Source organism: Danio rerio, chromosome 4 (genome assembly GCF_049306965.1).
Source record: "Danio rerio strain Tuebingen ecotype United States chromosome 4, GRCz12tu, whole genome shotgun sequence".
In the NCBI taxonomy this organism is placed as follows: Eukaryota; Metazoa; Chordata; class Actinopteri; order Cypriniformes; family Danionidae; genus Danio; species Danio rerio.
This window is the reverse complement of record NC_133179.1, coordinates 49,035,722-49,060,580: the sequence shown is the minus strand read 5'-3', so window position 1 is coordinate 49,060,580 and position 24,859 is coordinate 49,035,722. Positions and strand designations below refer to the sequence as shown.

Below are 24,859 nucleotides of genomic sequence, written 5' to 3'. Positions count from 1 at the left end.
GACTGTGAACAATGTTGTACTTTGATAGTCATTGGCGGCTAATATGATTTCACTGTTTAGAGTTTCCAAATAATTATTTCATGAAATTATATTATTAAGGGCAAAGTCCGAATGTGCAAATATAAAACCAACTTTACCTCTATTGTTTTCACACTGCATGACAGTCTGGGCTAGCGTTTTGTTGCTGCTTTGTTTACACATATGGACAGGGGCTTTCACACTGTATCACAGACAACTTTGTTTTAACCAAAACAACCAAAAACACGTATATATTTGTTTATTAACTACATAAGAAGTAAAAGCATAATAGAGTAGAAAATATACATATTTGTTCACCTGGATTTGAGGGGAATTAGCAATTTATCCTCAATTTTTTATTTATTTTTTGACCAGATTGTAACATTGCTCACATGACACGTCAAACAGACACAGGTGCTCCTGCCAAATTTACATTCGTTTTTCCTACAATTCTTGGGTCCAAATAAACTGAAAATGAGCGCATTTAACTTCTCTCTGATGTAATTTTCAGTCAAAACTCATTTCACAATGACAACTCCGACAACTCCATCCAAACTACGTCTCACAGCCAAAAACACGTAGTATATCTTTTGTTATTAACTACATAATGAGAAAGAAGCCTTTAATGGGGTTGAACATGTCCATGTTTGCTCACCTGGGTTTAAAGGGAATTAGCCATTTCTCCTCAACGTTGATGATAAACTAATTTCTTTCTGTATGAAACGTCAAACAGACACGGTTGCTCCTGAGTCCTGTCAAACCTCCTCTAGTTTCCCCTCCATTTCGTGGGTCCAAATAAACCGAAAAAGAGTGCTTTTAACTTCTCCCGCTGGCCTGCAGCAGGTATACACACACGCACACACAAGTGAATGCTGCTCTCTCATTGGCTGTAGGCGATCGCTAATATTAATTTCAGTCAAAACTCAATTCACACGGCATGATTTGAATCGCCGACAGCTCTAGGTATTTAGCATGCCAAATATCTCACAGGCATCGGCGACTCATTTGCGATTCTCTCAGATCGCGTCTTTGAAAGTTCATACTGTGTGATTGTCACTCACGTGCACGAGCACTGATTTGCCTGTGATTTCAGGCATTTGTCGGCGATTTCTTAAAACCTGTCGGCGAGCCAAAATCGGGGCTAAAATCACGCAGTCTGAACTAGGCATTACTTGCGTGCACAAGTACTGATTTGCCTGTGATTTCAGGCATTTGTCTGCGATTTCTCCAAACCTGTCGGCAAGTCAGAATCGGGGCTAAAATCATACAGTCTGAACTTGGCATAAGGTTTATGTGAATCTGTATGTATAATTATAATTTAATCCTAATCAAACGGATGATGGCTGTGATTATTTTGTTTGTTTACTCATGATGTGTCTCAGCTGCTGATCTATTCCTGCATTTAGCTGAATTTTGAAGGCTGATCAATGACTGGAGATCTGTGATTGTTCATCAGTTTCCTCTAGAGTTTCTGCTGGAGATCAAACTTTTCAGATCCATCATGGAGGACACGCACACTTCTGGAGATCTGGATTTGTTTGCATCATGGAGGTATTTCGTCTACACAATACATTTCATATGATTATTTTTTACAAGATATTATATTTACTCTCTATTAGTTGTGGATTTAATATATAAAATATATTTTATGTCAGAATATATATATATATATATATATATATATATATATATATATCACTTCTTACCTGGTGTTTTAAACAATGGATTGTCTACGTGTTTGCAAAATGGAAGTCGTGCGACATCTTCCCTATCCACCTTACTCTGAGGAAATGAGTGAACTTGAAATCTCTCAATACTGTCAGGTAAGAGCTGGCCAGAAAGTATCAAACAAAAACAATCGAAAGAAAGATGTACAAATATCACAAAGTAGCTCAACATGGGCAAAAGTAATACAAAATAATTTTACCGAAACAAAAGTTAAGCAAAAACAACAAAAAACAAAATCATGTCAGCAAAAACAAAATCAAAGGAAAAGCGTTTTCCTCTGCTTTTCCTGGCATCCTTTTATATGACCGCGCCTTGTGCCCAATGATGATCGACTGATCTCCTCACCAATCGGCTCTCGCAAAGGCAGACCTAAAGGAAATGACAGGCTGGGAGAAAGCGAAAGAGAGACAAAACAAAGAGAGAAAACAGAAGGCAAAAATACTACAAATATATGGCAACCGTAACACTCACATTTGATCATTAGTGAAGTACTGAAGTAGTAGTAAGTAACTAAAGTATTGAAACTCAAAATGTAAAGAGTTAGTAAAGTGAATGGAAAAGGATACTTGTTTAAAATGAAACTGTTTAAATCTTCTCTGTTTATTATCTTAATAAAGTGGAGCAATGTTACAGTGTTGTTACTGAAATCCTGATCCTGAATTTAATAAATGACAAACACTGTTACACGTTTAAAGCATTTTGAGCATTAGACGTGATCAGTGTGTGGTGTGTAAAGTGCTTCACAATAGAGCTATGAGAGACATTTGAAGACTGGCCGGTTCTTGCTGATCTGGAACAGTTTCTGCATTACTATAGTTTGCTTCTGGATTAAATCTGTGTAATGTGTCTAAGCTGTTTCAGAGAAAACACACATGGCTTTACTAAAGGATCTTTACACTCATACTCATTCATTCTTTGTGTCGTTGTTGTTCCTGCAGTGTGGATGGAGATGATCAGACTGGAGACCTGCAGCAGGATTCACTCCAACCAGAACATGATGAACTGCAGAGAGTCAAAGAGCAGCACAAAACTAGCATGAAGAACAAGTATGAGAGATTATTTGAGGGAATCAACCATGGAGAGACTCAAAAATTCCTGAACAGGATTTACACACAGCTCTACATTATAGAAGGAGAGAGTGAAGGAGTGAATAGAGAGCATGACGTTTTACAGATAGAGAAAAGAGTCAGAACAAAACCCTCACAACACACTCCAGTCTACTGCAATGACATCTTTAAAGCCTCAGCTGGAGCAGGACATGAGGAGAAGATCAAGAAGGAGAAAGCCCAGATCAAGACTGTTCTCACTAAAGGCATCGCTGGAATCGGGAAAACCGTCTCTGTGCAGAAGTTCATTCTGGACTGGGTCGAGGGAAAAGACCATCAGGATGTAGATTTCATGTTTGTGCTTCCATTTCGAGAGCTGAACTTGATCAGAGATCATCAGTACAGTCTTCACAGCCTTCTGCTGGACTTTCATCCTGAACTCGAAGATCTGGAGCCCAAGATTTATGAGCAGTGTAGAGTTGTGTTCATCTTTGATGGTCTGGATGAAAGCAGAATCACGCTGAACTTTTCAGATGAGGAGAAAGTTTGTGCTGTGACTGAATCTTCATCAGTGGCTGTGTTGATGTGGAGTCTCCTGAAAGGAGATCTGCTTCCCTCTGCTCTCATCTGGATCACCTCCAGACCAGCTGCAGCCCATCAGATCCCCTCCACATACATCAACCGTCTGACAGAGATTCAGGGATTCACTGAGCCTCAGAAGGAGGAATATTTCAGGAAGAGAATCAGCGACGAGCATCAAGCCAGCAGAATCATCTCCCACATCAGAAGAGCAAGAAGCCTCCAGATCATGTGCCACATACCCGTCTTCTGCTGGATCTCCTCCACTGTGCTTCAGAAGCTCCTGGAAGAAGATGTGAGTGCAGAAATCCCTCAAACTCTGACTGAGATGTACATCCACTTCCTGCTGATTCAGATCAACATGAGGAAGCAGAAGTATGAAGAGAGAGATCCAGAGAAACTCCTGCAGTCCAACAGAGGAGTGATCCTCAAACTTGCTGAAGTGGCTTTCAGACAGCTGATGAAGGGCAATGTGATGTTCTATGAGGAGGACCTGATTGAGAGCGGCATAGTAGTCACTGACGCCTCAGTGTATTCTAGGATCTGCACTGAGATCTTCAAGGAGGAATCTGTGATTCATCAGAGGAAAGTATACAGCTTCATCCATCTCAGCTTTCAGGAGTTTCTGGCTGCTTTCTTTGTGTTTCACTGCTATTTAACAGATAAAAGAGAACCACTGATGTTGCTTTATGAGAGTAAATATTCAGATGATGAAGATGTGTCAGATGGTTATGAAGATGAAGATTCAGATGTTCAATTTTTACAGTCCAGCTCTGAGTTCTCTCTGTGCCATCTGCTCAGTTTAGCAATATATAAAGCTGTCAGCAGTAGTAATGGTCATCTGGATCTGTTCCTGTGGTTCCTGCTGGGCGTCTCACTGGAGTCCAATCAGAGACTCTTCCAGGATCTGCTGACACACACAGAGGAGAGCTCAGAGAGCATCAGGACAATCACACAGCACATTAAAGACAAGATCAAGAGAGATGTCTTTCTCTCAGCTGAAAGATCCATCAATCTGTTCCTCTGTCTGCTGGAGGTGAAAGATCAGACTCTGGCCAGAGAGATTCAGGAGTTTTTGAAATCAGACAAACACTCAGAGGAGGAACTCTCTCCTGCTCACTGCTCAACAATCTCCTACATGATTGAGATGTCAGAGGAGCCGCTGGATGAGTTAGACTTTAATAAATTGAACACATCAGATGAGGGAAGATGGAGACTGATACCAGCTGTGAGAAACTGCAGAAGAGCTCTGTGAGTATTCATTGATTGATCAATGTATACTTATTAGTTTATTTCCAGTGTTAATTTTATCACTGTAGACTGGACTCATGAACACTCAACACTGCTCATTTCTTACTGCTGATTTTGTTGTTCTTTGTCCTCTACACAGGCTACAGTGGAGTTATCTCGATGTTCAGCATTGTGAGAGTTTGTTTTCAGCTCTACAATCCTCAAACTGTGTGCTGAGAGAGCTGGACCTGAGTAACATTGACCTGCAGGATTCAGTGAAGCTTCTCTCTGATAGGCTGAAGAGTCCAAACTGTAAACTGGAGACACTGAGGTAAAATAAAAGAAAGTTTACCTAAAATAAATGCTGCCACAAATGACTTTTACATTGTGCAAAAAAAAAAAAGTATGATAAAGTAACGAGCATATGCTGTAATGCATTTTATTTTTTGTTTATTTAGTGTGAATATTTCATGTTTCAGATGTAAAGTCAAGTATGAGAAAACTTTTTATACTAGTTATAATATTGCTCTTAAGTGTAATTTCTGCTGAAATTATCATTGATTCATGTTCGACTTGTGAATTTGTATGTGTTGTATTAGTTTTGTGTGTGGAAATTGAGTCGGTTCTGGTTAGAGTGGAATGATCTCACTGATGTTGTTTTCTTCATTCCATCTATTTTGACCTTCTCTATGCTGATAATGATCAGGTGACAGTCATCTGTGTCCCTGATAAAACTGTCATTGCCTTCTGATTAGAGTAGTCCACTAGTGTAGTAGTGTTTACTATGAAGCTGGTTAGTTGCTCTCCTGTATTCTTCTTTAAATCTTGTGATTCTTTTATTAGGGACCGAGCACCGAACGGTGCAAGGCCCTATTGGAATTGCTCCGTTTATTAGGGACCGAGAACCGGAACGGTGCGTAGGCCCTATTGGAATTGCTCCGTTTATTATTATTATTATTATTATTAGGGACCGAGCACCGAAACGGTGCGTAGGCCCTATTGGAATTGCTCCGTTTATTATTATTATTATTATTATTATTATTATTATTATTATTATTATTATTATTCTCCTCCGGAATGAATCGCGATTTTGAGGGGCTAAACATGCCCGAAAACTCACGCAACTTTGCACACGCCTCAGAAGTGGCGAAAATTTACGTTTATTATGGGTCTCGGAAGTGGGTGTGGCAAAATGACTCGACAGCGCCACCTAGAAAAATTAAACGGACGAGCCCCCGATCTACAAATCACGCACATGCACGAAAATTGGCACACACCTCAAACATGCCAAAACAGACGAAAAAGTCTCTTGGAGCCATATCTCAAACCCAACAGGAAGTCGGATATTTTTGACTTCCTGCGGTGAAAAAGTGGCGTTTTTGCCATTTCCAGGCGTTGTATTTTAACGAACTCCTCCTAGAGATTTCATCCGATCGACACCAAAATTGGGTTTTGTCATCTAAAGGCCTTGGCGATGTTAAATTGCGAAGCTTTAGAGTTTTCGTCGATGGGCGTGTCCGTGGCGGCCTCGCAAAGTTTGACGATTCGCCACAAAACAGGAAGTCGTTATAACTCAGGCATGCATTATCTGATCTGCCTCAAAATTCACACGTTTGATAAGAGTCCTGACCTGAACACGTTTACATGCCGATATCCAGATACAATTACAGCGCCACCTGCTGGCCACAGGAAATGACATGTTTTACAGAGTAACAAACTCCTCCCACAAATTTTATCGTTTCAGCACCAAAATTGGGTAGTGTTATCTAAAAGCTCTAGCGATGATATATTGTGAAGATCTAGAGTTTTCGGAGAGGGGCGTGTCCGTGGCGGCATGACAAACCTCAACGCTTCGCCATATACCAGGAAGGCTTTATAACTCAACCACACAATGTCCGATCTGCCTGAAACTTCACATGGTTGATAAAAGTCCTCTCTTGAACACATCAACATAACAATATTGAAGTGGGCGTGGCAAAATGACTCGACAGCGCCACCTACCAAAATTAATCGGACGAGCCCCCAATCTACGAATCACGCACATGCACAAAAATTGGCACACACCTCAAACATGGCAAAACATACGAAAAAGTCTCTTGGAGCCATATCTCAAACCCAACAGGAAGTTGGATATTTTTAACTTCCTGTGGCGAAAAAGTGGCGCTTTTGCCATTTTCAGGCGTTGTATTTTAACGAACTCCTCCTAGGGATTTTATCTGATCGACACCAAAATTGGGTTTTGTCATCTTAAAGCCTTGGTGATGTTAAATTGCGAAGCTTTAGAGTTTTCATCGATGGGCGTGTCCGTGGCGGCCTCGCAAACTTTGATGATTCGCCACAAAACAGGAAGTCTTTATAACTCTGGCATGCATCATCCGATCTGCCTCAAAATTCACACGTTTAATAACAGTCCTGACCTGATCAGGTTTACGTGCCGATATCCAGTTGCAGTTACAGCGCCACCTGCTGGCCACAGGAAATGACATGTTTGACACTGTAACAAACTCCTTCCACAAACTTTCCCGTATCAGCACCAAAATAGAGTGGTGTCATCTGAAAGCTCTAGCGATGATATATTGTGAAGATCTAGAGTTTTCACAGAGGGGCGTGTCTGTGGTGGCATGACAAACCTCAACGCTTCACCATGGAACAGGAATTTCTTATAACTCAACCACACAATGTCTGATCTGCCTGAAACTTCACATGAGTGATAAAAGTCCTCTCCTGAACACATCCACATAACAATATTGAGTCAGTCATAGCGCCACCTGCTGGCAGAAGAAATTTTGGCTTGTAACTCGGCCACACAATGTCAGATCTGCCTAAAATGTCACATGGTTGATGAAAGTCCTCTCCTAAAAACATCTACATAATAATATTGAGTCTTTCATAGCGCCACCTGCTGGCAGAATGTAGTTTGTCTTAAAACACAATCTCCACACAATCTCTGATCTGCCTGAAACTTCACATGGTTGATAAAAGTCCGCTCCTGAACACATCCACATAACAATATTGAGTCAGTCATAACGCCACCTGCTGGCAGAAGGTAGTTTGGCTTATAACTCAGCCACACAATGTCCCATGTGCCTGAAACTTCACATGGTTGATAAGTGTCCTCTCCGGAAGACATCTACATGCCAATCTTAAGTCACAGTTATAGCGCCACCTGCTGACAGGAGGAAGTTTGGCATAAATCTGTGATTTTCTTAGATCATTTTTTATATATTGGCTTAAATTATTATTGTTCGCTGTTCTCTGACATCGTAAGGTCACCGGGCGGCGGTGAGCCCGGGTGCGAGGTCCCTATCATCGCTGCTTGCAGCTTTAATTATTATTCTTCTTCTTCCGCGGAATGAATCGCGATTTTGAGGGGCTAAACATGCTCGAAAACTCACGCAACTTTGCACACGCCTCAGAAGTGGCGAAAATTTACGTTTGTTATGGGCTTCGGAAGTGGGCGTGGCAAAATGACTCGACAGCGCCACCTAGAAAAATTAAACGGACGAGCCCCCGATCCACAAATCACGCACATGCACGAAAATTGGCACACACCTCAAACATGCCAAAACATACGAAAAAGTCTCTTGGAGCCATATCTCAAACCCAACAGGAAGTCGGATATTTTTAACTTCCTGCAGTGAAAAAGTGGCGTTTTTGCCATTTCCAGGCGTTGTATTTTAACGAACTCCTCCTAGGGATTTTATCCGATCGACACCAAAATTGGGTTTTGTCATCTAAAGGCCTTGGCGATGTTAAATTGCGAAGCTTTAGAGTTTTCGTTGATGGGCGTGTCCATGGCGGCCTCACAAACTTTGACGATTCGCCACAAAACAGGAAGTCGTTATAACTCAGGCATGCATTATCCGATCTGCCTCAAAATTTACACGCTTGATAAGAGTCCTGACCTGAACACGTTTACATGCTGATATCCAGATACAGTTACAGCGCCACCTGCTGGCCACAGGAAATGACATGATTTACGGAGTAACAAACTCCTCCCACAAATTTTATCGTATCAGCACCAAAATTGAGTGGTGTTATCTGAAAGCTCTAGCGATGATATATTGTGAAGATTTAGAGTTTTCGGAGAGGGGCGTGTCCGTGGCGGCATGACAAACCTCAACGCTTCGCCATGGAACAGAAAGTCCTTATAACACAACCACACAATGTCCGATCTGCCTGAAACTTCACATGGTTGATAAACGTCATCTCTTGAACACATCCACATAACAATATTGAAGTGGGCGTGGCAAAATGACTCAACAGCGCCACCTATAAAAATTAAACGGACAAGCCCCCGATCTACGAATCATGCACATGCACAAAAATTGGCACACACCTCAAACATGCCAAAACATACGAAAAAGTCTCTTGGAGCCATATCTCAAACTCAACAGGAAGTCGGATATTTTTAACTTCCTGTGGTGAAAAAGTGGCGTTTTTGCCATTTTCAGGCGTTGTATTTTAACGAACTCCTCCTAGGGATTTTATCTGATTGACACCAAAATTGGGTTTTGTCATCTTAAAGCCTTGGTGATGTTAAATTGCGAAGCTTTAGAGTTTTCATGGATGGGCGTGTCTGTGGCGGCCTCGCAAACTTTGATGATTCGCCACAAAACAGGAAGTCGTTATAACTCAGGCATGCAATATTCGATCTGCCTCAAAATTCACACATTTAATAACAGTCCTGACCTGAACAGGTTTACGTGCCGATATCCAGTTACAGTTATAGCGCCACCTGCTGGCCACAGGAAATGACATGTTTGACACTGTAACAAACTCCTTCCACAAACTTTCCCGTATCAGCACCAAAATAGAGTGGTGTCATCTGAAAGCTCTAGCGATGATATATTGTGAAGATCTAGAGTTTTTGCAGAGGGGCGTGTCCGTGGTGGCATGACAAACCTCAACTCTTCGCCATGGAACAGGAAGTTATTATAACTCAACCACGCAATGTCTGATCTGCCTGAAACTTCACATGATTGATAAAAGTCATCTTCTGAACACATCTACATAACAATATTGAGTCAGTCATAGCGCCACCTGCTGACACAGGGTAGATTGGCTTATAACTCAACCACACAAACTCCGATCTGCCTGAAACTTCACATGGTTGATTAAATTCCATTACTGAAGGCATCTACATGTCAATCTTAAGTCACAGTTATAGCGCCACCTGCTGGCAGATGGTAGTTTGCAGTATAACTCAACCACACAAAGTCCGATCAGGCTGAAACTTCACATGGTTGATAAGTTTCCTCTCCTAAAGACATCTACATGCCAATCATGAGTCACAGTTATAGCGCCACCTGCTGACAGGAGGAAATTTGGCATAAATCTGTGATTTTCTCAGATTTTTTTAATATATCAGCTTAAATTATTACTGTTCGCTGTTCTCTGTCATCCTGAGGCCACCGGGCGGCGGTGAGCCCGGGTGCGAGGTCCCTATCATCGCTGCTTGCAGCTTTAATTAGGGACCGAGCACCGAAACGGTGCGTAGGCCCTATTGGAATTGCTCTGTTTATTATTATTCTTCTTCTTCTTCTTCTTCTTCTTCCGCGGAATGAATCGCGGTTTTGAGGGGCTAAACATGCCCGAAAACTCACGAAACTTTGCACACGCCTCAGAAGTGGCGAAAATTTACGTTTGTTATGGGCTTCGGAAGTGGGCGTGGCAAAATGACTCGACAGCGCCACCTAGAAAAATTAAACGGACGAGCCCCCGATATATAAATCACGCACATGCACGAAAATTGGCACACACCTCAAACACACCAAAACATACGAAAAAGTCTCTTGGAGCCATATCTCAAACCCAACAGGAAGTCGGATATTTTTGACTTCCTGCGGCGAAAAAGTGGCGTTTTTGCCATTTCCAGGCGTTGTATTTTAACGAACTCCTCCAAGGGATTTTATCCGATCGACACCAAAATTGGGTTTTGTCATCTAAAGGCCTTGGCGATGTTAAATTGCGAAGCTTTAGAGTTTTCATCGATGGGCGTGTCCGTGGCGGCCTCGCAAACTTTGACGATTCGCCACAAAAGAGGAAGTCGTTATAACTCAGGCATGCATTATCAGATCTGCCTCAAAATTCACACGCTTGATAAGAGTCCTGACCTGAACACGTTTACATGCCACTATCCAGATACAGTTACAGCACCACCTGCTGGCCACAGGAAATGACATGATTTACGGAGTTATAAACTCCTCCCACAAATTTTATCGTATCAACACCAAAATTGAGTGGTGTTATCTGAAAGCTCTAGCGATGTTATATTGTGAAGATCTAGAGTTTTCGGAGAGGGGCGTGTCCGTGGCGGTATGACAAACCTCAACGCTTCGCCATGGAACAGGAAGTCCTTATAACACAACCACACAATGCCCGATCTGCCTGAAACTTCACATGGTTGATAAACGTCATCTCTTGAACACATCCACATAACAATATTGAAGTGGGCGTGGCAAAATGACTCGACAGCGCCACCTAGAAAAATTAAACGGACGAGCCCCCCATCTACGAATCACGCACATGCACGAAAATTGGCACACGCCTCAAACATGGCAAAACATACGAAAAAGTCTCTTGGAGCCATATCTCAAACCCAACAGGAAGTCGGATATTTTTAACTTCCTGTGGCGAAAAAGTGGCGCTTTTGCCATTTTCAGGCATTGTATTTTAACGAACTCCTCCTAGGGATTTTATCTGATAAACACCAAAATTGGGTTTTGTCATCTTAAAGCCTTGGTGATGATAAATTGCGAAGCTTTAGAGTTTTCATCGATGGGCGTGTCCGTGGCGGCCTCGCAAACTTTGATTCGCCAAAAAAGAGGAAGTCTTTATAACTCAGGCATGCAATATTCGATCTGCCTCAAAATTCACACATTTAATAACAGTCCTGACCTGATCAGGTTTACGTGCCGATATCCAGTTACAGTTATAGCGCCACCTGCTGGCCACAGGAAATGACATGTTTGACACTGTAACAAACTCCTCCCACAAACTTTCCCGTATCAGCACCAAAATAGAGTGGTGTCATCTGAAAGCTCTAGCGATGATATATTGTAAAAATCTAGAGTTTTTGCAAAGGGGCGTGTCTGTGGTGGCATGACAGACCTCAACGCTTCGCCATGGAACAGGAATTTCTTCTAACTCAACCACACAATGTCTGATCTGCCTGAAACTTCACATGATTGATAAAAGTCCTCTCCTAAACACAACTACATGCCAATATTGAATCTGTCATAGCGCCACCTGCTGGCAGAAGGTAGTTTGGCTTATAACTCAGCTAGACAGTGTCTGAACAGCTTGAAACTTCACATGGTTAATTAAAATCCACTCCTGAAGACATCTACATGCCAATATTGATTGACAGTCATAGCGCCACCTGCTGACAAAAGGAATTTTGGCTTGTAACGTAACCCCACAATGTCTGATCTGCATGAAACTACACATGGTTGATTAAATTCCTCTCCTGAAGACTTATACAAAACAATATTGAGTCACAGTCATAGCGCCACCTGCTGGCAACCAGAAGTTTGGCTTATAACTCAGCCAAACAATATTCAGTCTGCCTGAAAATTTACATGGTTGATAAGATTCCTTTACTGAAGGCATCTACATAACAATCTTAAGTCACAGTTATAGCGCCACCTGCTGACAGGAGGAAGTTCGGCATAAATCTGTGATTTTCTGAGGTTCTTTATATATATCGGCTTAAATTAAGGTTGTTCGCTGTTCTCTGTCATCCTGAGGCCACCGGTCGGCGGTGAGCCTGGGTGCGAGGTCCCTATCATCGCTGCTTGCAGCTTTAATTAATGGGGTTTGCCATAGGCAAAGTCCATTCTTACTATTGTGGTTTATTAATGGGGTTTGCCATAGGCAAAGTCCATTCTTACAATTGTGCATGGCTTATTAATGGGGTTTGCCATAGGCAAAGTCCATTCTTACTATTGTGCCTGGTTTATTATTCTGTCTTCTTCTTCTTCTTCTTCTTCCGTACACTTTTTCGGCGCGTAACTAGTCCCGCAGCTTTCGTCCCAGACCCTTGAAAGTGGGCTCAAATCGTGCGGCTTTATCGGGAATGGTGTGCTATGACTTTTATAAGGGGTAGGTGGTTTTGGGGCCCCGCAGGGGCCCCAAAACCACCCCCCAAAACGCATTGACTTAACATTACGCCCAACTTTGACAGAATATAGCGCCAAGTGTGAAATTCATACAAATATGGGATTCACAGCATCTGTAGGGGGCTGCAGCCTAAGTGAGAACATACCCCGCAAGGGGGTATAAGTTGCACCCCTGGGGCTCTAGGACGTCCCAAAGTGGTCCCCATTGACTTACATGGGCCCCATTGACTCCCATTCATTTTCTAGACACTCGTAGATACTATTCCCGGAAATCGCCGTAGCGCCAACAGTAAATATCGTAGAGACATGGGATTCGCGACATCTTGAGAGGGTTATAGGAGGCTTCAAACCACACCCCGAAAGGCGGTAAATGTTGTACCCCTGGGGAGCTAGGACGTCCCAAAGTCTCCATTGACTTTACATGGAGCCGAACTTTAACCAATCACTGCGTCCATTGTGAATTTCACAGAAATATGGGATTCACAACATCTGTAGGGGGTTGCAGCCTAAGTGAGAACATACCCTGAAAGGGGGTATAGGTTGTACCCCTGGGGTGCTAGGACGTCCCAAAAGGGTTCCCATTGACTTTACATTGCCCATTGACTCCCATTCATTACATTGACTCCCATTATAAATGTCATATGTCAATCAAAGTACATAGCACTGTCATACAGACTTGGGGGTTGGCTTATTTGACTAGGGCAACCAATCAGCATCTCATTATGATTTTGAAGCTCACAAGCCACGCCCCCCCAAACCACTTAAAGACCCTTAATAAGTGCCCCATTGACTTAACATGGGGTGGGATGTCCCATTGCAGATCCCATTGACTTCCATTATAAAGGTCACACATCTATAACATTACATAGGAGTGTCATAGAGACATGGGGGTGGGCTCATCTGACTCAGACAACCAATCAGCATCTCAATATGATAATGAAGCTCACAAGCCACGCCCCCAAACTGGTCCCATAGACTGCCATTATAACTGGCCTACATGCATATCTTTGCTTAGCAGTGTCCTATTGACTTGAGGTTTGGCTCATCTGACTCAGATAACCAATGAGCTTTTCAATATGATAATGAAGCTCACAAGCCACGCCCCCAAACTGGTCCCATAGACTGCCATTATAACTGGCCTACATGCATATCTTTGCTTAGCAGTGTCCTATTGACTTGGGGGATGGCTCATCTGACTCAGACAACCTATGAGCTTTTCAATATGATAATGAAGCTCACAAGCCACGCCCCCAAACTGGTCCCATAGACTGCCATTATAACTGGCCTACATGCATATCTTTGCTTAGCAGTGTCCTATTGACTTGGGGTTTGGCTCTTCTGACTAAGACAACCAATGAGCATCTCAATATGATAATGAAGCTCACAAGCCACGCCCCCAAACGGGTCCCATAGACTGCCATTAAAATAGGCCTAGATGCATATCTTTGCATAGCAGTGTCATAGAGACATGGGGATTGGTTCATTTGACTTGGACAGCCAACCACATTCAAGTTCACTCTGTAATCTCGCCCATAGCAACAGAACAGAGTACCCTAGCAACCATTCATCAACAGCTATATCTCAGCATCAGAACATCGTAGAGACTTGGGGATTGGCTCGTTTGACTCATGCTAGCAAACGGAACTTCCTATATGCTAAACATGCTAGCAGTGACTAGCTACATGCTAATATTGACTAGCCAAGTACTGTAACTTGCTAGAAATGCTTACTAAGTATAATTATTTCATCAGGCATGTATGTAAGGCTTGCCTAGTAACCACCCAGGGTACCCTAGCAACTGCCTAGCAACCACCCAAATTACCCTAGCAACCACCTAGCAACCACCTAGCAACCGCCTAGTAATGTCTTAGTAAGGGCCTAGCGACCACTCAGGACACCCTAGCAACCACCTAGCAACACCTTAGCAACCACTTAGAATACCCTAGCAACCGCCTAGCAACGCCTTAGCAACCACCTAGCAACCACTTAGGACACCTTAGCAACCGCCTAGCAACACCTTTGCAACCACTCAGAACACTCTAGCAACCACCTAGCAACACCTTAGCAACCACCTAGCAACCACTCAGGACACCCTAGCAACCGCCTAGCAACGCCTTAGCAACCACTTAGAATACCCTAGCAACCACCTAGCAACACCTTAGCAACCACCTAGCAACCACTTAGGACACCTTAGCAACCGCCTAGCAACGCCTTAGCAACCACTTAGAATACCCTAGCAACCACCTAGCAAAACCTTAGCAACCACCTAGCAACCACTCAGGACACCCTAGCAACCGCCTAGCAACACCTTAGCAACCACCTAGCAACCACTTAGAACACCTTAGCAACCACCTAGCAACACCTTAGCAACCACCTAGCAACCACTCAGGACACCCTAGCAACCGCCTAGCAACACCTTAGCAACCACCTAGCAACCACTCAGAACACCCTAGCAACCACATAAACACATAAATTTAACCATTTCTCCACATTTCCTGCTATTTTGCCCAGTTTAGTACCATTTTGTACCCCATCGATTTGCCACGCAAACCCCATTCACATTTCCTTTAGGAAATGTACAATTCTAGTTCTTATTATTATTCTTCTTCCGTACGTTTTTCGGCGCGTAACTCGTCCCGCAGCTTTCGTCCCAGACCCTTGAAAGTGGGCTCAAATCGTGCGGCTTTATCGGGAATGGTGTGCTATGACTTTTATAAGGGGTGGGTGGTTTTGGGGCCCCGCAGGGGCCCCAAAACCACCCCCCAAAACGCATTGACTTAACATTACGGCCAACTTTGACAGAATATAGCGCCAAGTGTGAAATTCAAACAAATATGGGATTCACAGCATCTGTAGGGGGCTGCAGCCTAAGTGAGAACATACCCCGCAAGGGGGTAAAAGTTGCACCCCTGGGGCTCTAGGACGTCCCAAAGTGGTCCCCATTGACTTACATGGGGCCCCATTGACTCCCATTCATTTTCTAGACACTCGTAGATACTATTCCCGGAAATCGCCGTAGCGCCAACAGTGAATATCGTAGAGACATGGGATTCGCGACATCTCGAGAGGGTTATAGGAGGCTTCAAACCACACCCTGAAAGGCGGTAAATGTAGTACCCCTGGGGAGCTAGGACGTCCCAAAGTCTCCATTGACTTTACATGGAGCCGAACTTTGACGAATCACAGCGCCGAGTGTGAATTTCACAGAAATATGGGATTCACAACATCTGTAGGGGGTTGCAGCCTAAGTGAGAACATACCCTGAAAGGGGGTATAGGTTGTACCCCTGGGGTGCTAGGACGTCCCAAAAGGGTTCCCATTGACTTTACATTGCCCATTGACTCCCATTCATTACATTGACTCCCATTATAAATGTCATATGTCAATCAAAGTACATAGCACTGTCTACAGACTTGGGGGTTGGCTTATTTGACTAGGGCAACCAATCAGCATCTCATTATGATTTTGAAGCTCACAAGCCACGCCCCCCCAAACCACTTAAAGACCCTTAATAAGTGCCCCATTGACTTAACATGGGGTGGGATGTCCCATTGCACATCCCATTGACTTCCATTATAAAGGTCACACATCTATAACATTACATAGGAGTGTCATAGAGACATGGGGGTGGGCTCATCTGACTCAGACAACCAATCAGCATCTCAATATGATAATGAAGCTCACAAGCCACGCCCCCAAACTGGTCCCATAGACTTCTATTATAATTGGGCTAGATGCATATCTTTGCATTGCAGTGTCATATAGGCTTAGGGGTTGGCCCATTGGACCCAGACAACCAATGAGCATCTCAATATGGTAATGAAGCTCACAAGCCACGCCCCCAAACTGGTCCCATAGACTGCCATTATAACTGGCCTACATGTATATCTTTGCTTAGCAGTGTCCTATTGACTTGGGGGATGGCTCATCTGACTCAGACAACCAATGAGCATCTCGATATGATAATGAAGCTCACAAGCCACGCCCCCAAATTGGTCCCATAGACTTCCATTAAAATAGGCCTACATGCATATCTTTGCTTAGCAGTGTCCTATTGACTTGGGGGTTGGCTCATTTGACTTGGACAGCCAACCACATTCAAGTTCACTCTGTAACCTCGGCCATAGCAACAAAACAGAGTACCCTAGCAACCATTCATCAACAGCTATATCTCAGCATCGGAACATCGTAGAGACTTGGGGATTGGCTCGTTTGACTCATGCTAGCAAACGGAACTTCCTGTATGCTACACATGCTAGCAGTGACTAGCTACATGCTAATATTGACTAGCCAAGTACTGTAACTTGCTAGAAATGCTTACTAAGTATAAATATTTCATCAGGCATGTATGTGAGGCTTGCCTAGTAACCACCCAGGGTACCCTAGCAACTGCCTAGCAACCACCCAAATTACCCTAGCAACCGCCTAGCAACCACCTAGCAACCGCCTAGTAACGCCTTAGTAAGGGCCTAGCGACCACGCAGGACACCCTAGCAACCACCTAGCAACGCCTTAGCAACCACTCAGAATACCCTAGCAACCACCTAGCAACACCTTAGCAACCACATAGCAACCACTCAGGACACCCTAGCAACCGCCTAGCAACACCTTAGCAACCACCTAGCAACCACTCAGAACACCCTAGCAACCGCCTAGCAACCACTCAGGACACCCTAGCAACCGCCTAGCAACGCCTTAGCAACCACTTAGAATACCCTAGCAACCACCTAGCAACACCTTAGCAACCACCTAGCAACCACTTAGGACACCTTAGCAACCGCCTAGCAACACCTTAGCAACCACCTAGCAACCACTCAGAACACCCTAGCAACCGCCTAGCAACCACTCAGGACACCCTAGCAACCGCCTAGCAACGCCTTAGCAACCACTTAGAATACCCTAGCAACCACCTAGCAACTCCTTAGCAACCACCTAGCAACCACTTAGGACACCTTAGCAACCGCCTAGCAACACCTTAGCAACCACCTAGCAACCACTCAGAACACCCTAGCACTGTTGCTAGCATGATGCTAGCAACTCGATTAGCATGTTGCTAGCATCATGCTAACACGATTAGCATAACGCTAGCTACATGCTAATCATGTTAGCATGATGCTAGCAACTCGATTAGCATGTTGTTAGCATGATGCTAACACGATTAGCATCATGCTAGCTACATGCTAATCATATTAGCATGATCCTAGCAAGTCGATTAGCATGTTGCTAGCATGATGCTAACACGATTAGCATCATGCTAGCTACATGCTAATTATGTTAGCATGATGCTAGTAACTTGATTAGCATGTTGTTAGCATGATGCTAACATGATTAGCAACATGCTAGCTACATGCTAATTATATTAGCATGATGCTAGCAAGTCGATTAGCATGTTGCTAGCATGATGCTAACACGATTAGCATCATGCTAGCTACATGCTAATCATGTTAGCATGCTAGAAACTCGATTAGCATGTTCTATTGCCCAGTTTACTACCGTTTTGTACCCCATCGATTTGCCACGCAAACCCCATTCACATTTCCTTTAGGAAATGTACAATTCTAGTTAGTGGGGTTTGCCTTAGGCAAAGTCCACTATTGTTATTCTCCATACTTATTAATGGGGTTTGCCATAGGCAAAGTCCATTCTTACTATTGTGGTTTATTATTATTATTCTTCTTCCATCTTCCGTGCGCTTTTTCGGCGCGTAACTAGTCCCGCAGCTTTTGTCCCACACCCTTGAAAGTGGTGTCAAATCGTCCGGTTTTATCGGGAATGGTGTGCTATGACTTTTATAAGGGGTCGGAGGTTTTTTGGCCCCGGAGGGGCCAAAAAACCTCCGAAAAAAGTCCCATAGACTTTACATTGAGCCAAACTTTGACGAGTCACAGTACGGAGTGTGAATTTTCTGGAAATATGGGATTCACAGTATCTGTAGGGGGTTGCAGCCTAAGTGAGAACATACCCCGCAAGGGGGTATAAGTTGCACCCCTGGGGCTCTAGGACGTCCCAAAGTTTTCCCATTGACTTACATTGGCCCCATTGACTTCCATTCATTTTTCTAGGAGAGCACTAAACGCGCCGCGAAATGGGACGACCTTTAACGCGTTATAGCGCCAAGTGTGAAATTCGTAGAAATATGGGATTCGCAACATCTGTAGGGGCTTGCAGCCTGTATGAGAACATAGCCCAAAAGGGGGCATAAGTTGTACCCCTGGGGTGCTAGGACGTCCCAAAGGGGTCCCCATTGACTTTACATGGCCCATTGACTCCCATTCATTTCTTGACTCACATGTCAATCACAGTACATAGCAGTGTCATACAGACTTGGGGGTTGGCTTACTTGACTGAGGCAACCAATCAGCATCTCAATATGATTTTGAAGCTCACAAGCCACGCCCCCCCAAACCATTTAAAGACCCTTAATAACTGCCCCATTGACTTAACATGGGGTGGGATGTCCCATTGCACATCCCATTGACTTCCATTATAAAGGTCACACATCTATAACATTACATAGGAGTGTCATAGAGACACGGGGGTGGGCTCATTTGACTCAGACAACCAATGAGCATCTCAATATGATAATGAACCTCACAAGCCACGCCCCCAAACTGGTCCCATAGACTGCCATTATAACTGGCCTACATGCATATCTTTGCTTAGCAGTGTCCTATTGACTTGGGGGATGGCTCATCTGACTCAGACAACCAATGAGCTTTTCAATATGATAATGAAGCTCACAAGCCACGCCCCCAAACTGGTCCCATAGACTGCCATTGTAACTGGTCTAGATGCATATCTTTACATAGCAGTGTCATAGAGACATGGGGGTTGGTAAATTTGACTTAGACAGCCAACCACATTCAAGTTCACTCTGTAACCTCGCCCATAGCAACAAAACAGAGTACCCTAGCAACCATTCATCAACAGCTATATCTCAGCATCGGAACATCGTAGACACTTGGGGATTGGCTCATTTGACTCATGCTAGCAAACGGAACTTCCTATATGCTACTCATGCTAGCAGTGACTAGCTACATGCTAATATTGACTAGCCATGTACTGTAACTAGCTAGAAATGCTTACTAAGTATAAATATTTTATCAGGCATGTATGTGAGGCTTGCCTAGTAACCACCCAGGGTACCCTAGCAACTGCCTAGCAACCACCCAAATTACCCTAGCAACCGCCTAGCAACCACCTAGCAACCGCCTAGTAATGCCTTAGTAAGGGCCTAGCGACCACTCAGGACACCCTAGCAACCGCCTAGCAACACCTTAGCAACCACTTAGAATACCCTAGCAACCACCTAGCAACGCCTTAGCAACCACCTAGCAACCACTCAGGGCACCCTAGCACTGTTGCTAGCATGATGCTAGCAACTCGATTAGCATGTTGCGAGCATCATGCTAACACGATTAGCATAACGCTAGCTACATGCTAATCATGTTAGCATGATGCTAGCAACTCGATTAGCATGTTGTTAGCATGATGCTAACACGATTAGCATCATGCTAGCTACATGCTAATCATATTAGCATGATGCTAGCAGGTCGATTAGCATCTTGCTAGCATGATGCTAACACGATTAGCATCATGCTAGCTACATGCTAATTATGTTAGCATCATGCTAGCAACTCGATTAGCATGTTGTTAGCATGATGCTAACATGATTAGCATCATGCTAGCTACATGCTAATCATATTAGCATGATGCTAGCAAGTCGATTAGCATGTTGCTAGCATGATGATAACACAATTAGCATCATGCTAGCTACATGCTAATCATGTTAGCATCATGCTAGCAACTCGATTAGCATGTTGTTCTATTGCCCAGTTTACTACTGTTTTGTACCCCATCGATTTGCCACGCAAACCCCATTCACATTTCCTTTAGGAAATGTACAATTCTAGTTAATGGGGTTTGCCTTAGGCAAAGTCCATTCTTACTATTGTGGTTTATTATTAATGGGGTTTGCCATAGGCAAAGTCCATTCTTACTATTGTGGTTTATTATTCTTCTTCCTTCTTCTTCTTCTTCTTCTTCCGTACACTTTTTCGGCGCGTAACTAGTCCCGCAGCTTTCGTCCCAGACCCTTGAAAGTGGGCTCAAATCGTGCGGCTTTATCGGGAATGGTGTGCTATGACTTTTATAAGGGGTGGGTGGTTTTGGGGCCCCGCAGGGGCCCCAAAACCACCCCCCAAAACGCATTGACTCAACATTACGCCCAACTTTGACGACTCACAGCGCCGCGTGTGAATTTCATAGAAATATGGGATTCACAGCATCTGTAGAGGGTTGCAGCCTAAGTGAGAACATACCTCGCAAGGGGGTAAAAGTTGCACCCCTGGGGCTCTAGGACGTCCCAAAGTGCTCCCATTGACTTACATTGGCCCCATTGACTCCCATTCATTTTTCTAGAACAGCACTAACGCCCCCGCGAAATGGGACGACCTTTAAAGCGTTATAGCGCCAAGTGTGAAATTCGTAGAAATATGGGATTCGCAACATCTGTAGGGGGTTGCAGCCTGTATGAGAACATACCCCAAAAGGGGGTATAAGTTGTACCCCTGGGGTGCTAGGACGTCCCAAAGGGGTTCCCATTGACTTTACATTGCCCATTGACTCCCATTCATTTCTTGACTCACATGTCAATCACATTACATAGCAGTGTCATACAGACTTGAGGGTAGGCTTATTTGACTGAGGCAACCAATCAGCATCTCAATATGATTTTGAAGCTCACAAGCCACGCCCCCCCAAACCACTTAAAGACCCCTAATAAGTGCCCCATTGACTTAACATGGGGTGGGATGTCCCATTGCAGATCCCATTGACTTCCATTGTAAAGGTCACACATCTATAACATTACATAGGAGTGTCATAGAGACACGGGGGTGGGCTCATTTGACTCAGACAACCAATCAGCATCTCAGTATGATAATGAAGCTCACAAGCCACGCCCCCAAACTGGTCCCATAGACTGCCATTATAACTGGCCTACATGCATATCTTTGCTTAGCAGTGTCCTATTGGCTTGGGGGATGGCTCATCTGACTCAGACAACCAATGAGCATCTCAATATGATAATGAATCTCACAAGCCACGCCCCCAAATTGGTCCCATAGACTGCCATTATAACTGGCCTACATGTATATCTTTGCTTGGCAGTGTCCTATTGACTTGGGGGTTGGCTCATTTGACTTGGACAGCCAACCACATTCAAGTTCACTCTGTAACCTCGCCCATAGCAACAAAACAGAGTACCCTAGCAACCATTCATCAACAGCTATATCTCGGCATCAGAACATCGTAGAGACTTGGGGATTGGCTCGTTTGACTCATGCTAGCAAACGGAACTTCCTATACGCTACACATGCTAGCAGTGACTAGCTACATGCTAATATTGACTAGCCAAGTACTATAACTTGCTAGAAATGCTCACTAAGTATAAATATTTCATCAGGCATGTATGTGAGGCTTGCCTAGTAACCACCCAGGATATCCTAGCAACTGCCTAGCAACCACCCAAATTACCCTAGCAACCGCCTAGCAACCGCCTAGCAACCACCTAGCAACCGCCTAGTAACGCCTTAGTAAAGGCCTAGCGACCACTCAGGACACCCTAGCAACCGCCTAGCAACGCCTTAGCAACCACTTAGAATACCCTAGCAACCACCTAGCAACACCTTAGCAACCACCTAGCAACCACTTAGCAACCACTCAGAACACCCTAGCAACCACCTAGCAACACTTTAGCAACCACCTAGCAACCACTCAGCACACCCTAGCAACCGCCTAGCAACACCTTAGCAACCACCTAGCAACCACTTAGGACACCTTAGCAACCGCCTAGCAACACCTTAGCAACCGCCTAGCAACCACTCAGAACACCCTAGCAACCACCTAGCAACACCTTAGCAACCACCTAGCAACACCTTAGCAACCACCTAGCAACCACTCAGGACACCCTAGCAACCGCCTAGCAACACCTTAGCAACCACCTAGCAACCACTTAGGACACCTTAGCAACCGCCTAGCAACACCTTAGCAACCGTTCAGAACACCCTAGCAACACCTTAGCAACCACTCAGAACACCCTAGCAACCACCTAGCAACACCTTAGCAACCACCTAGCAACCACTCAGGACACCTTAGCAACCGCCTAGCAACACCTTAGCAACCGCCTAGCAACCACTCAGAACACCCTAGCAACCACCTAGCAACCACTCAGGACACCCTAGCAACATCTTAGCAACCACTATTTCTTACCTTTCCAGTGCTATTGCCCAGTTTAGTACCATTTTGTACCCCATCGATTTGCCACGCAAACCCCATTCACATTTCCTTTAGGAAATGTACAATTCTAGTGTTACTATTACTGTTCACTTTTTCAAAACTTCGGCGCGCAACTCCGGCCGCATTTTTTGCCCTAGACTGATGAGTGAGGTGTCAAATCGACCGGCCTGTTGAGGAGAGGTGTGCTATGATTTTTCAAAGAGGGTGGGGGTACACTGCCCCCATGAGGGGCAAGAAAGTAACCCCCAAAATCCCCATAGACTTAACATAGACACAAAATGGCTGACATGGATATCTAGATTAGAGAGTCGTAGAAGCTTGAGAGTGGGCTCATTTTACTACGCCTGTCAAGTCGGTATTAAGTAGTGACATAACAAATTTGTAGACACTCCCTAGCAACCACTTTAGGCCCCCTAACAACCATATAACAACAAAAACAAGCCATATTTTAGCATAGGAATATCGTAGAAAGACAGGATTTGGGTTCTATTGATGCAGGTTGATCAAATCTCTATTGTCTTCACCTATTACAAAGGCGTTGCCACACCCTAGCAACCGTTTACATTACCCTAGCAACCACATAAACACATGAATTTAACCATTTCTCCACATTTACTGCTTTTTGCCCAGTTTAGTACCATTTTGTACCCCATCGATTTGCCACGCAAACCCCATTCACATTTCCTTTAGGAAATGTACAATTCTAGTTAATGGGGTTTGCCATAGGCAAAGTCCATTCTTACTATTGTGGTTTATTAATGGGGTTTGCCTTAGGCAAAGTCCATTCTTACTATTGTGGTTTATTATTTTTATTATTCTTCTTCTTCCGTGCGTTTTTCGGCGCGTAACTAGTCCCGCAGCTTTCGTCCCAGACCCTTGAAAGTGGGGTCAAATCGTGCGGTCTTATCGGGAATGGTGTGCTATGACTTTTATAAGGGGTGGGGGGTTTTTTGGCCCCGCAGGGGCCAAAAAACCCCCCCAAAAATCCCATAGACTTAACATTGAGCCGAACTTTGACGAATCACAGCGCCGAGTGAGAATTTCATAGAAATATGGGATTCACAGCATCTGTAGGGGGTTGCAGCCTAAGTGAGAACATACCTCGCAATGGGGTAAAAGTTGCACCCCTGGGGCTCTAGGACGTCCCAAAGCTCTCCCATTGACTAACATGGGCCCCATTGACTCCCATTCATTTTTCTAGAAGAGCACTAAACGCGCCGCGAAATGGGACGACCTTTAAAGCGTTATAGCGCCAAGTGTGAAATTCGTAGAAATATGGGATTCGCAACATCTGTAGGGGGTTGCAGCCTGTATGAGTACGTACCCCAAAAGGGGGTATAAGTTGTACCCCTAGGGTGCTAGGACGTCCCAAATGGGTCCCCATTGACTTTACATTGCCCATTGACTCCCATTCATTTCTTGACTCACATGTCAATCACAGTACATGGCAGTGTCATACAGACTTGGGGGTTGGCTAACTTGACTGAGGCAACCAATCAGCATCTCAATATGATTTTGAAGCTCACAAGCCACGCCCCCCAAATCATTTAAAGCCCCTTAATATCTGCCCCATTGACTTAACATGGGGTGGGATGTCCCATTGCAGATCCCATTGACTTCCATTATAAAGGTCACACATCTATAACATTACATAGGAGTGTCATAGAGACATGGGGGTGGGCTCATTTGACTCAGGCAACCAATCAGCATCACTATATGATAATGAAGCTCACAAGCCACGCCCCCAAATTGATCCCATAGACTTCTATTATAATTGGGCTAGATGCATATCTTTGCATTGCAGTGTCATACAGGCTTAGGGGTTGGCTCATTGGA

General features: G+C 44.2%; 2 protein-coding genes and 1 long non-coding RNA gene across 6 annotated transcripts in view; 2 read left to right on the top strand and 1 right to left on the bottom strand.

The window, feature by feature from the left end:
- Nucleotides 1–24,859, top strand: part of LOC103910934 (uncharacterized) — a 151,101-nt gene that overhangs the window by 16,812 nt on the left and 109,430 nt on the right. The window lies entirely within an intron of this gene.
- Nucleotides 1–24,859, top strand: part of LOC101885698 (protein NLRC3) — a 92,779-nt gene that overhangs the window by 4,232 nt on the left and 63,688 nt on the right. For 2 of the 3 annotated variants that reach the window (XM_068219818.2, XM_068219817.2), the window contains 3 exons: nt 1,475–1,569; nt 2,685–4,622; nt 4,762–4,932. In XM_068219818.2, the coding sequence (XP_068075919.1) occupies nt 1,520–1,569; nt 2,685–4,622; nt 4,762–4,932 (2,159 nt within the window). In that variant the 5' untranslated portion in view covers nt 1,475–1,519. Of the gene's footprint in view, nt 1–1,474; nt 1,570–1,738; nt 1,842–2,684; nt 4,623–4,761; nt 4,933–24,859 lie in introns of those variants that run through there. The other variant, XM_068219819.1, reaches the window with a different exon arrangement.
- On the bottom strand, nt 12,595–20,834 carry LOC141381763 (uncharacterized). Its single transcript, XR_012402416.1, has 4 exons — nt 20,703–20,834; nt 17,731–18,300; nt 16,747–17,311; nt 12,595–13,863 (listed from the first exon to the last, which is right to left on the bottom strand). It is a non-coding gene; the product is annotated as an uncharacterized lncRNA (long non-coding RNA).